Below are 16,059 nucleotides of genomic sequence, written 5' to 3'. Positions count from 1 at the left end.
TACTGGGGTGGGGAAGGTAAGGGAGGGGAAGAAAATTTGGAACTCAAGGAATTGTGGAACTGAATGTTGTAAACTAAAAGTAAATAAATAAAAATTTTTAAAATCTACAATTATCAAATAAGAGGGGAAAAAGTGCCCCCAAATGTCTTACCTTCGGACACATTTCTGTCCCTTTCATAATGAGGTTTCTAGCTACCTGTAGCTTTCCAGTGACTTCTTCCAAGCGGGCTGAAGCAATCCATGCTGGAGGATGATGGGGATTTGTCTCTCTCACAGATTTTAGAAGTAAACGAGCCTTTTTAATGTCACTAGGAAGACAGGAAAATTCATACTACTAAACTTTTCATGCTGTCATAATCAATATCATAAATGCATAAAGTAGCAATCCAGGTCCATACAATTATAAAGGATCCTTGCACCTCAATAAAAAGCATTAAGATATATGACATACAGTCTAGCATTTCAAAGAATCTAAATTATTTGCTGGCTCTTCAAAATAAAGCTGTGAATGCAATAACATAATACAACCAAATAAGTCTGGGACATACATGGGGATGCAAATATTTAGGGATGGGAAATACATCTTGATTTTTCATCAATTACAAGGAATTCCCAAGTGAGGAAGCTCCCCCTATCAGTGTAGTTCAGCACCTTCTCAGCAATTCATAGTCTTAAGAGGATTGCCTAAAGCAAAAGTGGAAAATTCAAGCCCAAGTCAGATTAAAATATAATTGAAAAATGTTTAAAAAATAAAAATACAATACAACATAATGTTAATTTGTGGTTTTTAAGTTAATATGTGCTTCCCACCCAAAGATCTGTTTCTATCTGATTTTGATACCACCAGCCTAGAATATTAAGAGGTTAAGTGACTTGCCAAGATCACACAGCAGTATGTGTCAAAGGCAGGACCTGAACCCATGTTTTCCTGGCTTTGAAATCAGGTCCCTTTCATACTGCCACTATGTAAATATTTAAAAGAAAGCAAAAAGCTAGAAGGCATCAGAGTGTTCTGCACGGTGATATGATATCATCACAAAATGAATGAAATACTTACAATTAAAGTAATCTAACATATCATCCCAGACACAGTATTCCCCTAAAATACCTACTTGATATCTCCTCCATGTGTAGGAATCATAGAATTCAAATCTGTGAGATAACCCTTGGGATCCACCACAGTCTGCCCACTCACAGAATCAGACACCTGCAAATATAAATTTGAGACAAACAAAACAGTCATTTTGGTTCACAACCAAAAGCTCTACCTAATGGATTCTTGGGGGGAAAAAATTTCAAATCCTGGTGATTTGTTGTGAAAATCTAAAGAGAGAGAGTATACAACTTCAGCTCAAAGAACAATTAATAATAAAAATTGTCATCAATATGGGGCAGGGACAGGTTTGACATAAAAACCCATGATCCCTGGAATGCACTATATTCTAATATTATACCTGGCTCAATCGCATATCCATCAAGGTGTTCCTAGCTTGGCCAATCTTCCTCATGTCCAATTCACCTGTTCCAGGTGTCATTAGTCCAGGTGTCATTCCACCTGGATATGGAGTATTTAATCCCCCTGGGTAGGGTGTATTAAGACCTCCAAATTGCTAAAAGAAAAAAAGTGAAAAGCAAATTTATGAGTTGAAGAAGTACCTTACTTCGTGAAGTCTTTCAGGTTTAAGTCATGAGCAATTATATAATTTATATAACCACTGTATTTGCTTATCCCCAGAATTATTAATTTATGATTTTCCCAAGACTTCATCATAAACATCCCATATCACTCTGTTAGATCTGAAAAAAGAACAGTTTCTTATTCATATGGAGTCTTACTGTTTGTCGGGGATCCACTGAAGTGTGATTCTCACCAGTCTGTAAATGTTTAGCAAAGAAACTGTCAGGAACAGGGGTAAGTTTCTCATATCTTGGATTCCGCTGGCGTTTGTTTCTAGCATCACCAACTTCAGGAATACTCAGCCACTCTTCTTCTGTAACTTCTGCCAACTTTCTCTGGGAAAAAAGAATTGACCACTTAAGTTAATACTTCAATTTTTCAAGAATTTCTGGTTTTATTAGGGCAGATGCTCTCTCTCTCTACCAATGCAGATCACAATTTCTCCTATATAATCTACAAAAATTGAAAAAAAATCCATCAATCCTGTGACCAAGCTGGTGATATAATTTAGCTAATTTGCAACAGATATATAGTATCCATTACAGGTCTATATTAGAAGCCTTGGCAGGACTTCCCCAGCCTGTACTTCACTGGCACAGCATCTAAGAACCAATGTAATATCCACACAATGATGGAGAAATTTAGTTAAGTTTCACTTAGTCATGAACTAAAATCTAGAGAATACAAATTTATGCCATTAACTGAAAAAGACTTCAATATTAGAGCAGTTTTGTGAAGGTACCATTTCTACTTCAATAGCAACTCACCATTCTGCAAGACTGAAAAAAACCTTCTCTAAGAGCCCAAACAGCATATTTTAGGAGGCAAAGTGATTTGTATTAAACTGGAAAAACTTACAGAAAGAGTTTAGGCAAGGGTTTGAAATTTTTTTTTGGTTGTATATGGCTACAGATCATCAGCAAGCATTCACTTATTTGTTTCTGTAGTTTTGCTTTAACATTCTTTTTTTTTAATTTTGAGTTCCAAATTTTCTCCCTCTCTCTAGGTCCTCCCCCACCCATCGAGAAGGCAAACAATAGATCAATTATAGATATGAAGTCATACAAAATATATTTCTGTATTAGTCATGTTGCAAAAAAAAATTAAGAAAAATAAAGCAAAGAAAGTATGCCTTAATCTGGATTCTGAGTTCACACAGATTTCTTTTTTTAAAGCAGCAAACCCCCACCTACTCATTATTCTGAATGAATTAAACAATAAATGACTGTCACACTAGTTCTGTGCCAAAATTAATATAAAACAGAATGGTTCTCTTAAGTGTTGTCTTAAAAGCACTAGAATTGGCTTGCTAAATAGTTTGCTTACTTTCAGATCTGAGAATTGCTGCTGAATTTTAGGACGTTCCATACGGTATTTTTCAATTTCTTCTTTCTCCCTCTGTTCCCTAGAAAAAGAAACATTTACAAAAATATTAGGTCTCCATTCTGCAAGAATACCTGAACTTTACAACACTTTTCAAACATCTATCCACATAGGAACAATTTCTTAGGCTCTGCATCTAATCCAAATGATGAATGTTTTATGGTAATAAATATTATGTATTCACAGATGCAATTATTTCATTATCTTTGCTAATTATTATTAACATACCAGAATCTTATAAACCTGCCTACTAGAATCCTAGGATAGTAGTACATTAATTTTTTATTTTGTACTCCTGCATTTTTCCATTAGCAAAGAAAATCAAAATTTTATTGTATCCATAAATGATGTTTGTTATACTTGTTTACATTATGTTTAGCAAAGAAACTATCAGGAACAAGCATAAGTTTTTGGAATATGTCTTCATATCAACAACTAAAAATAGATGTAGCTGATGTTCTAGGAATTCATAATACTTCAAACAAATTATACTATGAAGATGGAGTTCAGGAATAACTAAATGCTATCCACCTCCTCCAACCTTTTCTACTCAACACCTTCCCCTCTCTAAGGCGGTAAACTACATCGCTTCTCAAATCATGTTAAATATGCATCACACAGTTGCACTGGCACACTTCTCAAAATTTATGATCTATCTAGTTCTTTACTCTTCCTAAGTAATTAAGTGTTCTTGTTAATAGGCTTTTCCAGCAGCAGAACCTCACTCAGTACACAATGGAAACTTGTACATAGCCTTTTAGAATAAGAGAAACCCCCTCCAAAAAAAATGACATTAACCCAAGAAGTTAAACCCTAATATGAACAAAGTTTTTAAAAAGCTTAAAGACGGCTATGTGACTTTAGGCAAGTTACTTACTTCTCAGTAAAAAAGGTCACTAAGATCATAATTAGTGGAGTTTCTTCACTTACTAAATTAAATGCCAATGAAATCAAAGTTCTGGTATGGGGGAAGGGGATTTGACCAAGCTAAAAAGCAACTACAAGAGTTAATTTTTATTCTAAAAAACAATACAATGAAAAATTCTTATTTTTTTCCAAGTCAATTTTTTTCCCTCAATAACTTTGCCCTCTTTCTCCAAGATGCTATCCAAAGCCCTGTACTATTCAACATTTTTATCAATGTCTTCAATGAAGCAATAGATGGCATGCTTTTCAAATCTTCAGATCACACAGATTGGAGGAATAGCTGACACACTAGATAACAGAATTATGTTGATGAAAAGTCCTAAAGATGGGCAATTTCTGATGAGATGAAGTTTAATGACAAATGCAAAAACCAACATTTGAGCTAAAAAAAAAATCAACTGTATAAAATACAGGCTGAAATACTCAAAAGTAGTTCATGACTAAAAAGCAGTTCACATGAAAAAGACCTGTCAGTCTTAGTGGACAGTGGGCTAAGAGTGACACAGCAGCCCAAAAAAACCCTTATTCAATCTTAGACTACAGCATCACCTATCTGTTCATTTCAGATGATACCTAGAATATTATGTTCAATTTTGGACACTATGTTTTCAAAAAGGAAATTGACAAGCTAAAATGAATCCAAGGAACAAACAACCAGATAGTACTGCACTCCCTCCTTACCTTCACTTCAGAGGCCCTCTCTTCAAAACAGAAATGAAACACAATCTTATGCATAAAGCATATCCTGATCCTCCCAACTGCTAATGCCTTCATTCCCAAATTACTTTGTATTTAAAAATACTCTGTGTGTATACAAATATATGTATATATGCATTCACTTTACATTTTAGCTATATATATTTTTATATATGCTTGATTCCCCCATTAGACTACAAGCTCTTTGTGAATAGGGATTGTTTCATTCTTTCTACTTATATCCTCAGCGTCTGGCACAGTACATAGCACATAGCAGACATTTAATACTTGTTGACTGAGGGGTATCAAAATGCATCATGAAAGGCCTGGTTGATGGAAATGTGAATGTTTAACTAGAGAAAAGAAGCAAGTAGAAAAAAGAATTCGAAAAAGATGAAAAGGTAAAAAGCCTAACTCTCCTGAAAAAAAATCCCAGCAAAAATTTAAAGGAGAATCAGATGAAGCAGTGATCAATAAAACAAAAGACAAAAACCAACCAGTAAGCTCCTCCATCCAAACCAGTAAGCTCCTCCATCCAAACCAGTACTGCACAAAAAGGTAGCCAGCAGCCTCTGAGTACTCTCTGCAGGCAAAGGCCAAAGAATCCTATATCCAACCCAATTTTCAGTGAAGTGGATCTAAAGTTGTCAAAATCTCAGCCCTGGCCTGCTGGAATCAATATATAGGAAAAAGCCAGTTCTGAATAAGCCACTGCATAAAAAGACTGAGACAACTTAAGAGTCATACAAATGACCAAAAGCTAACCAGCTCCCAAGTAGGAACCATGCAGGGAAACAAGAAAAATAACAACTGTCTAGGGAAACAGGGAAGTGGAAGCACATGGATTCAGTGAACTGAGTCTGACTGGAAAGGTGGATGAACTAGAAGAGAGAAGAGAATTTCCAGAGAATTGGCACTATCCCCCTTATTTGGTGGTTACACTGGGGGAATTAAAGAGTTCTATGGCAGAGGCACCTTGAAGTCAACTGGTAGGGGTCTATCAGGGCCTCAGCAGAAGACAGAACCAACTTCCAGAAAGACTGTGCAAGGATAAGGGAGTGAGAGTCAAGACTACTACATAAGCTGAGCCATGAGGAGACTGAGCAGAGGGTGGGACCTTATCTCAGCCCCAAACCAACCAACCTATCCCAGGCCAGGACTAAAGAAGGCAGTGAATGGGAGTTGGAAACAGCCAGCAGTAGCATCTCAAACCAAAGTGACCAGGACCTAGCACACAGTCCCAATCCAAAAACTGAGGTTAAAAATACAAGAAAATAGAACGTGGGAGTTTGTCAAAATTTTAGCCCTGGCCTGCTGGAAGCAATATATGGGAAAAAGCCAGTTCCGAATAAGTCACTGTATAGAAACACTGAGACAACTTAAGAGTCACAGTGAGGGCTGTGGCCACAGCGCCTCAGGGACTGGTGTGCATGGAGCCACAGGCTGCAGGGGCCAAGGATTTTAAGGGGCTAGCAGTCCTGGAGGAAAAGCCACTTGGGGAGACAGGGGTAATGGCTGGGGAAAAGGATGCTTTGAGATGAGCCGCTCAGCCCAGAGGCTGTCAGCTTGGCTATGTCTGACCACTTCTATCAAAAGGAGGTAGATGAGGATAGGGTCATGAGATGGTTACCTAAACTAATCTGTGGGGTCCAGAATACATCCACCCAAGGGGAAAGTGACCATCCTGAAGAGGATGAGATGGTAGACTGTGGGGACTCTGAGGGAGATTTGAACTGGGAGCTGGAAGATAGAATGGAGAATAGCATCCCTACAGAGCAGAAGGTCAAGCCTCCTGTTAAGGAGGATTAAGACAATGAGCCAATTACTGACAAAGGGAATCCATACGGTGCTGAAGACATCTACTGTGCCAGAATTCAAGAATTCTGTCTCTTGGGGACGGCTAGGTGGCACATAGAATAGAGCACCAGCCCTGGAGTCAGGAGGGCCTGAGTTCAAATCCAGTCTCAGACATGTAACACAAAAACTAGCCATGTGACCTTGGGCAAGTCACTCAACCCCAATTGCCCTCCAAAAAGCAGAAAAAAAAAAAGAATTCTGTCTCTGGGCACCTCAGGCCCAACAAGGAGACATGATCTATGACCCAAGTTGACAACACCTGACTTCCCACTATTCCAAAATGGTGTTTGAGATGGGGCAGTTTGATGATGCTGAAGACTGTGACTTTAGGATGCTTTCCTGCCTTGTGGGCTGGGCTGAGGGGGTCTCCCCTTGGCCTTCTTCTCATCCATCACATTCCCTCATTCCCACTTGGAAGGGCAGACCTTACATTAGGGAATGCTGCTGGGATGGATCCTGGAAGCTGCTGCATTTTCCTAGACTATGTTTAAGAAGGGAAAGAAACCCTTTCTCTCCTGTTTCTTTTTGGGTTTGTTGGCACAATCTTGCCTGGAAAAAGGGTAGGCACTGTGGCATTAGAGAAGGGGGAGGATCCTGGTGGGAGATTTTTTTTTTCTTAAATAAAAGCTGAAAAATCAGAAAAAAAAAATACAAGTAAACAGAAGAAAATTATGAATCCACTGAAGAATTACTGTCAATTAAGAGAAACCCAAGACGTATATATGGAAGAAAAAAAATTGTTTCCACAATGAAAACAAGTAGAGCTTTCAAAAAAAAATTATTTAGCCAGAGCTCTAACAGTTAATGGAAGATGAAGCAAGAGAAAAAAAATTAATACTTATCTGGGGGCAGGGAGAGAGTAAAACAGTGAGTAACTGTAGTCTCCAAATATTTGAAGGGTTTTAATTAGAATCATTCTATTTGGCTTCACAGGGCTAGAATTATAAACTTGAGCAAGAAACTTGAAAATGATAAAGGCTTCAGAAAAGAAAGGCAAGTTTGGATTTGAAAATGAGATTTTGATTTCTCAACAACAGCATACAATATAAGAATGACAGGCTCTTGGCCAGAGATGGAGGACATAAAATAAAAGTCGATAGGAATAAATTTGCCCAAAGTCCTACAAATAAATTTTTTTTAAAAAAACTTTTAAAAAGGGAGGGAGAAATATGCCAATGTATATCCACCAAAACAGATGCCAGAGATAAGCTACAACATAGCAGCACATCCAAAAACTGAGAAGAAAAAAAAAATCCAAGCAAGGAGTCAACAATAAAATCCATGGCCCTCAGATGTCTATATACCTACAGGCCTCTAGAGAGGCATTATGGTATGATAAACAGAGCACTGTACTGCCATCAGAAAAACCTGAATTTGAATTCCATCTGAGGTATGTCCTAGTTACATGACCCTGAGGCAAAACCCTTAGCCTCTCTGAGTTTCAGTTTCCTATTTGTCAAATGGGGATAATAATAGTGCCAACTTCTATGGATTAAGAGGATCAAACAAAAAAATGTATATAAAATGCTTTGCAATCCTTACGGGACTATTAAAAAATACGAGTTATTTAAACATAAATATGTATAATTTTTGGTTATCCAGTCATTTCAGAGATACCTGACTCTTTGTGATTCCACTTGGGGTTTTCTTGGCAAAGATACTGGAGCAGTTTGCCATTTCCTTCTCCAGCTCATTTTATAGATAAGGAAACTGAGGCAAACAGGGTTAAGTAACCTACCTAGAGTCCAAAAGCTAACAGCTGAGGCCATATTTGAACTCAGGAGCCTTCCTGACTCCAGGCTCGGCATTCTCTCTACTATGCCACCTAACCACCCCATCTAAACATAAATATATATAATATGTGTAATAACAAGTAATTTTAATTCCAGGAGGAAAATTTGACATCACAGTATTATTACTGACCCTCAATGGGATGAGATCCATGACAATAATATAAATCAAGAAGAGTTTACATTTATCAAAAGAAATAAAATAGATAAAAGGAGAGGTAAAGGTAAAATAGCATTATATATTAAGATTCAGTTCAAGGAAATCAGGAACCAAAGAAGGGAAGCACAGCAAAGAATACTGAGTGAAGATAAACATCGGCAGAAACAAAGTTAATATTGCCAACAGACTATACTACATATCACCTGTAAGAAGTAAGAAGAAAACAGATAAGGAGTTTGGGAAAAAGAACACGAGACTGACACATAAGCATGTTAAGGCAACGATGGAGAACTTCAATTTAATGGAAATCTGGTGGAGCTCCCTCTTGGCTAAAGTGGAGCAGTTAATATTTTCTAGATTTACATAAATAAGTTCATGCTTCAAAAGGTGGAAGAATTGGGGCAGCTAGGTGGCACAGTGAATAGAGCACCGGCCCTGGAGTCAGGAGGACCTGAGTTCAAATCCAGCCTCAGCCACTTAACACAAAAACTAGCCATGTGACCTTGGGCAAGTTACTTAACCCCAAATGCCCTCCAAAAAGCCAAAAAAAAAAGGTGGAAGAATAATGAGGGGAATGTCTTTTTTGGACCTGATCTCACTAAGAAAAAGGGACTGGTGGCTGGAACAGAACTGGCAGAAACTTGAGGAGAAGTAGCCGCTCCATCTTTGAATTTGTGGTAAAGAAGCAAACTGAGAATAGCTTGACATGCACTCTAGACTTTGGAAAAACAACTTTTAACAAGTTCAGAGAAAAGGGAAGGTAGGATCTTATGGGCTGAAAGGGAAGGTAAGATCTCATGGACTGAAATTTTATAAGACAAATAAGACCAGGAGGAATGAAAAATGTTCAAGAATAAAATCCTGAAAACATAAAGATAAGTCCATTAAGAAGAAAAGACAGGATTGTCTAAAAAGACCAATCTGGATACTTGGGAAATTCTTTAACTTAGGTTTTTTTTTTTTAAGAAGTAGGCTAATAAAGTATAAATACAAAAGCATGAGGCAGTCCTTTAAAAATAGTGGCAGGGCAATCAAAATTCAGAATGAATTAAGGCTGGTGAGAAAAGTTAAAAACAATAAAAATGAAGGAGTTTTTTTAAATACTGGGGAAAAGATGAAGATAAAAGGACTATTACTTAGGAAGGGTGGAAAAATAAAAAATTATTTTGCTTATTTTCTCTACCAATAAGAATGATCTTGGCACTGAAAGAACAGATCAAAAATGGCTAATAGGAAGTTCAAACCCATAATAGGTAGAGAGCTAGAAAGAGAGCAATGAGATACTTTAAATGAGTTCAAGTCACCAAAACCAGATGAACTATATCAAAGAGGACTTTAAAAAACTGATGGTCAAGATTACTGAGTCACTGTAATTGATATCTCAAAACACTGGGCTACTGAATCAGAGGAAGAAAAATGGCATTCCAGTTTTCAAAAAACAGGAGAGCAGGACAATGAGTTTGACTTTTATTCCTGGAAAAATTATAAATTATTATAGGTATGGTTAACAAATATCTAGAAAAGGAAGAGGTGATCACAAAGAGGCATGGCATCATGAAAATAAGTCATAGAACAAAATAATGAACTGATCACTGTATAATTATAATGACTAAACCTGGCCCTTGAAAAGAGCTGAGAAAATTCACCTCCTTCCCTGAAAGAGTACAAGATTTATTTTTATTTCCTACAAATCTACTAAAGTTATTGACTGGTTAATTTTTAGTTGACTCCTTAGGGTTCTTTAAGTATATCATCTGCAAGAAGCGATAATTTTGTTACTTCTTTATCTATGATTGTGCCTTCAATTTCTTTCTCTTCTTTTATTGTTATAGCCAGCTTTCTAGCACTATGTCAAAATGAAGTGGTGACAATGAGCATTCTTTCTTCACCCTTGAATTTATTGGAAAGGATTACAGTTTCTTTGTTGCAAAAAAGGCAGCTCTTGGTTTTAGATATATGCTATTTATCATCTGAAGGAAAGGTCCTGTTATTCTCGTGTTTTCTAATGTTTTTTTTTTAATGGGTGTTGTATTGCCAAAAACTCTACATCTATTGATATACTGATATGAAAAATCATATTATTTTTGTTAATTTTATTCTAAGTATGGCAAAGTTTATAGTTTTCATAATATTAACTCAACCCGAGACAGTATATGATCTTTGTATTAAGTTGTTGTAGCTTCTTTGTTAATGTTTTATATTAAATTTTTTACATCTACATTCATTAGGGATATCAGTCTATAATTTTCTTTTTTGATTTTCCCTGGTTTATTTATCAAGTCCCTATCTTGTCATAATTAGAAATTTGATGGGATCCCTTCTTTTGCTATTTTTACCCAAAAATTATGTAATATTGGAATTAATTGTTCTTTGAATATTTAATAGAATTCATTTGTGAATCCATCTGGTCCTGGAGATTTTCTCCCTTTGAAAGTTCACTTATGGCCTTTTCAACTTCTCCCTCTGAAACAGAATTAAATACTCTATTTCTTGTTCTATTAATGTGGATATGTTATGCTTTTGTAAATATTGGGATTTTTTTTTTCATTTAAGTTGTTAGTTTTGTTGGCATGTACTTGGGTAATACAGTTTCTAATAATGTCTTTTATTTCTTCAATATTTGCTGTGAATTCTCATTTTTCATTTTTGATACTAATAATCTGATTCTCTTTTTTAATTATTCATCTTATTAGGTTTAAGAAAACAGCTCCTATTTTATTTATTTAAAAAAAGGGATTTTTTTGTTTTCAGTTTTGTTAATTTCTTCTTTAATTTTCAAGGTTTCTAAGTTTGGTGTATAACTGGGGTTTTTTTAATTTGTTGGCTTTCCAGTATTTTTAGCTGCATTTCCAATTCCTCTGTTCTTTCTCTTTTCTGTTAATACAAATATATAGAAACTTAAATTTTCCCCCAAGGACTGCTTTTTCTGCATCCCAGAAAATATGGAATGTTATCTCATTGTTATCATTATCTTTATTGAAGTTATCTTTCTGTGATTTGTTCTTCTACCCAACAATTCTTTAGTATTCAGCTGATTTTTAATACTTTTTTCTGTGGCCCTTTAATAGAATTTTTATTTTATTGTGATCAGTAAAGGATAAGATATAATTTTTCTGAATCTTTTGTGAAGTTTTTATCCTCATGTTCTAAGACATAACCAAATTTTGTAAAGGTGCTGTGCACAGCTGAGACATGTCTACTCTTTTTTATTTTTATAGAAAAAGAAAACAATAACCTAAGCAAACTTGCAGGACATAAAATAAACCCACACAAATCATCAGTATTTCTTTAAAATACCAAAAAAAAAAAACCCAGCAGGAAGGAATAGAAAGAGAAATTTCATAAAACTACCACTTAATATATAAAATACTTGGGAGTCTACCTTTTAGGATACTCACAGAAAAAACTATATTAATACAACCACAAATAACTGTTAACAGAAATAAATACAACTCTAAATAACTGAAAAAATATAAACTTTTATTGCTCATAGGTAAGGTGAACAAATATAATAAATATGCAATACTACCTAAATTAATTTATTTATTCAATACCATACCAGCCAAACTACCAATAGATTACTTTACAGAACTATGAAACATAATGCTGAAATTCTTTTTAAAAATCAAAAATTTCAAGAGAAATAATTAGAAGAAATGGGAACAAATTAATTTTTGGTCATTGTGCCTTCAGAAGCCTTTTATTGTTGCCAAATTTTTCTCAACCTCATATGAAGTCAAAACCCACAGTTTAAGAAGTTTTGTACTAGATCATAATAGTTAGATGCATTCAGAAATGAACAGTCAGAAACAAAAGAATAACCATTAACCATTCACTGCCAATGTGGAAGGAGGTCTCTTGTCTTTAACCCTGGCTCTAACATTTTTATCAATTACTTATATAAAAGCAAAGATGGCAAGTTTATCAGATTTGCAAATGAATCAAAGTTAGGAAGTAGAGCTAATAGTGGACAACAAAGTCAGAATCCAAAATTATCTGTAAAAGGAATTCTGGCCTGAATTTAATAAATTAGAAGTATAATCAACTTCAAAGAACTTAAAAAAAATCTTTACCAATACAACATATAAATGGTTTGGCTATAAAGAAGTTGGTATGAAAAACATCTAGGGGTTTTATTAGACCACAATTTCAATAGGTCAACACTGTGGAAGGACAGTCAAAATAACTAATGCTATCTTACAAGAGAGGTCATCGTGTAAGATTAGAAAGGTGATAGTCTCATTGTACTTGTCCTAGTCAGATCACATCTCAAATGTTGTTTATTTCTGTGGTGTGAAATTTGAGGCACAGCAACTTGTTCAAAATATCAATGCAAATTTTTGGCATAACCAGGTACAGAACTCAAGACTTTCTGACTCCTATTCAAGTTCCAAGATCATAATGGTTTTTTGATAGGTCCCCTGCAAGCATTTATAGAACAATGAAAGGAGCAATGGATTCACAGGACCTACATTCAAATACTACCTCTGATCCTTCCTGTGTGATCTCAGGCATGTCACAACTTCCCTCAGTCTCAATTTCTCCATCTGTCAAAAGGAAAGAGGTAGGACTAGGTGGCCCTAGGTCCCTTCCAGCTCTAGATTTGTGATCTAAGCAAATACTACCACAGTCTAAAGATCTAGCTGTTTTCAGAAATTAAATAAACTAAAAAGTATGGTGCAAAAGTTGCCTTTACCTCCTTTCTTTTCTTCTTTCGTCCATCCTTTTGTCCAGTGCCGCATAAATAGCATCTGCTTCCTCATCATCTTTCTCATAAGGACCACTTGAGAAAAGACTTCCAGCATAACCATTAAACTAAGAACCAAAGAAATAATTTCTAAATTAATTTATCCCTTTAATATGAGTAACATCAACAGAAAAAAAAGGATAACTACCTCTTGTCAACATAAGCCTTGGTAAAAATGTTTTCTATACTTCTTCCATACTTTCAGAAAAGATGTGTACTACAGAATATTTTAAAGAATAAAACCTTAATTTAGAAAGTGTTGTTATATAGTTATGAATCACAGAATACCACAGTCTCAAAGTCAAAAATGCAGGGAACCCAAAGGGTAATTAAAAAAACACATGGAGAGTGTAAATAGGTCAGATGCATATTATTAATAATGACTTATGTTCAAATAGTGGTGTAAAAGATGTCATCCAGGACACACTAGAAAAAAATATGGAATGGTTAAATTTTAAGAACAAAGACTAACAGATGGACTTCTTAAGTGGTGAACTGGTATCTAAGAAACACTCAATGAAAAAGAAGGTCTCCAGGGCATTGGAGAGATACTCCAGAGAGAAGTTTAGTATAAAATGACAAGGTATGGCTAGAATGCAGTCTAATCAGATGAAGGAAGGGTATATCTAGAAGAGATCATGGATCTAAATTACTTCTCTTTACTAATTAGAAGGACTATCAGTGCAGAAGTATAACCAAAAAAAAATACCAGCAATCAAACTTGTGAGTGTTCATTATCATTCACATTGAAGACAAAATGCCCTTGGTCTCAAGGAACATATAAAGATATGAGAATTCACCTCCCTTCTTTACAGAGGGGACTACTAAAACAGTGATATGTTCATGAGTTTTACTCAACTTTCTCCTCCTCTTTTTTTATTATTTATTATACGAGACACCTCAGGGCAGGATAATATAAAACAAAATATAATAATTTTTTTAAAGTCAAGATGCTACATTAATGCAAACAATTGTCTTGCTTTTCACTTGTTATTCTGGTATAGTTGAACCTAAATTATCTCTTCTATAGACACACAAAAGTTATACAAACATTTCATTTTATTCTTATCCATTCTCACTTTATTAATAGTCTCATAAATAGCTAAAATATAAAAAATAAATCAGTCAGATTATTCTCTAGCACAGATGCAGGGGCATAAGAGCAGGGAGAATTTAGAGTCTCTCTTCCTAGGTAGGGGTTATCAAAAAAGTCCACGAAAGGTCATGTTATCACCTCATCATAGTTAGTGTCATTCAGATCTTCATCATCATCATCTGCAGCCTGGTTTTTCTTCATCTGGTCCCCTACAGTCCTCTTGCCTGGTGGAGCATGTCTATCATCCACTGGGTCATTGGCATCTCGAGCAGGCCCAATATCTGACCGGGTGGTAAAACCAGTGGCTCTGTAGGAAATGGCATGGATTCAGCTACTGATGTATGATCACTCTTAACAAATACGTTTATTTAATATCAATATATAACACTTAACATAGAGATTTAAGGTTTGCAAAGTGATTTATATGTTGTCTCACTTCAGACCCAAAATAATCCTGTGAGTTTTGTACATCTATTACTCTTTCCATTTTATATGTAAAGAAGCTATGGTTCAGAAAGGTTAAATGATTTGCATGGTCACACACCTAATAAGTATAAGAGGCAGGATTTTAATCCAAGTGAAACCTCTATCCACAAAGCCACATTGCTTCTTAACAGATTTCAATCAAGTCAAAAAGTATTTATTAAGCACCTATAATGTGCTCAGCAGGATGCTGAGCACTAGGAAGACAAAGAGTGGTAAAAACAGTCCCTGCCCTCAAGGAGCAAGGACTCCTAATGAGGGGAAATAACATGCAAAAAACTATATACACACAGAACAAAATGGAGAAAATCTGAGAGGGAAAGCACTAATGATCAGGACTGGGAAAGAAAGGTATCTTGCAGAAGGTGGGGTTTAACAGACACAAAGTCAGCCAGGGAAGGTGAGAAGGTAGAGAAATTCCATTTCATCTACCTTGCCCTTATACCCATTTCCCTCTTTTTTTTCTAGCATCCACCTAAAAACTTTTATTTCTCTAAGTAAATGGAAAATTAAGGGAGAAAAAAAGTAAAATGTCACAGAGCTATTTTAATGGAGATTAGTTAATAGTTGTTGTCTAAAAACAAAACTTAAATGCTATGAACTGTATATAGGAAGATGAAATCTCTGGTCTACTGCTGAAAGGACGCTGTGTTCGGCCCCCCCCCCCCCCCACTGGATAAATGTATGTTAAGACAGAGGAAAAGAATGGGATGAAAAAGGGAAAGATGAGTTACAAGTAAGAAAGATGAAAGTGAGAATAATTTGGGGAAACAGAGATAGAATAAGATACTACAATCTGCCCATCCCAGTGTCTAGAAACTGAGCTTGCAAGCAAGGCTCTGGGAATCAGGAACCCTGAAGCTGAAAATCCCTGCAGTGACATTTACTGGCTAAGATGGCAAGTCATCTAATCTCCCTAAACCCCAGTTTATCCCACTTGTAAAACGTAGGTGACATATTCTTGCATCAGTCACCTCAGAGTTGCAAGAATAGTCCTTTGCACACTATGAAGCATAATAGAAATATGGCTTAGTTATTACTGAACTGTGATTACTGTTATGAGGCAGTACTTATTTGGAGATGGGGAAGAAGAATGAATAGAAGCTTAAGTCCTGCCGGGAAATCAGAGGGAACGAAGAGAGGGAGACAGGAGGGGACTACAGTGAGGAAAGAGAAAAAAGAGAGGAGGGAAAAGCACAGGGAGAAGAATGAACAAGAACTATGGGGGGGGGGGGGGGGAAA

At 35.8% G+C, this 16,059-nt stretch overlaps 1 protein-coding gene across 1 annotated transcript in view; it reads right to left on the bottom strand.

The window, feature by feature from the left end:
• PRPF6 (pre-mRNA processing factor 6) overlaps nucleotides 1–16,059 on the bottom strand; it is a 324,132-nt gene that overhangs the window by 50,676 nt on the left and 257,397 nt on the right. Inside the window, exons 3-9 of the mRNA XM_069072658.1 lie at nucleotides 14,473–14,641; nucleotides 13,188–13,306; nucleotides 3,005–3,083; nucleotides 1,837–2,013; nucleotides 1,455–1,610; nucleotides 1,113–1,207; nucleotides 152–308 (exon numbers count right to left, since the gene is read on the bottom strand). Coding sequence (XP_068928759.1) covers nucleotides 152–308; nucleotides 1,113–1,207; nucleotides 1,455–1,610; nucleotides 1,837–2,013; nucleotides 3,005–3,083; nucleotides 13,188–13,306; nucleotides 14,473–14,641 — 952 coding nt within the window. The remainder of the gene's footprint in view (nucleotides 1–151; nucleotides 309–1,112; nucleotides 1,208–1,454; nucleotides 1,611–1,836; nucleotides 2,014–3,004; nucleotides 3,084–13,187; nucleotides 13,307–14,472; nucleotides 14,642–16,059) is intronic.

This window comes from Petaurus breviceps, unplaced genomic scaffold, assembly GCF_028583685.1.
Source record: "Petaurus breviceps papuanus isolate PSGF00001 unplaced genomic scaffold, PetGlider_PUasm1.0 90847, whole genome shotgun sequence".
Classification (NCBI taxonomy): Eukaryota; Metazoa; Chordata; class Mammalia; order Diprotodontia; family Petauridae; genus Petaurus; species Petaurus breviceps.
Note: the sequence above shows the minus strand (reverse complement) of the source record. Positions and strands in the feature narration are given on the sequence as shown.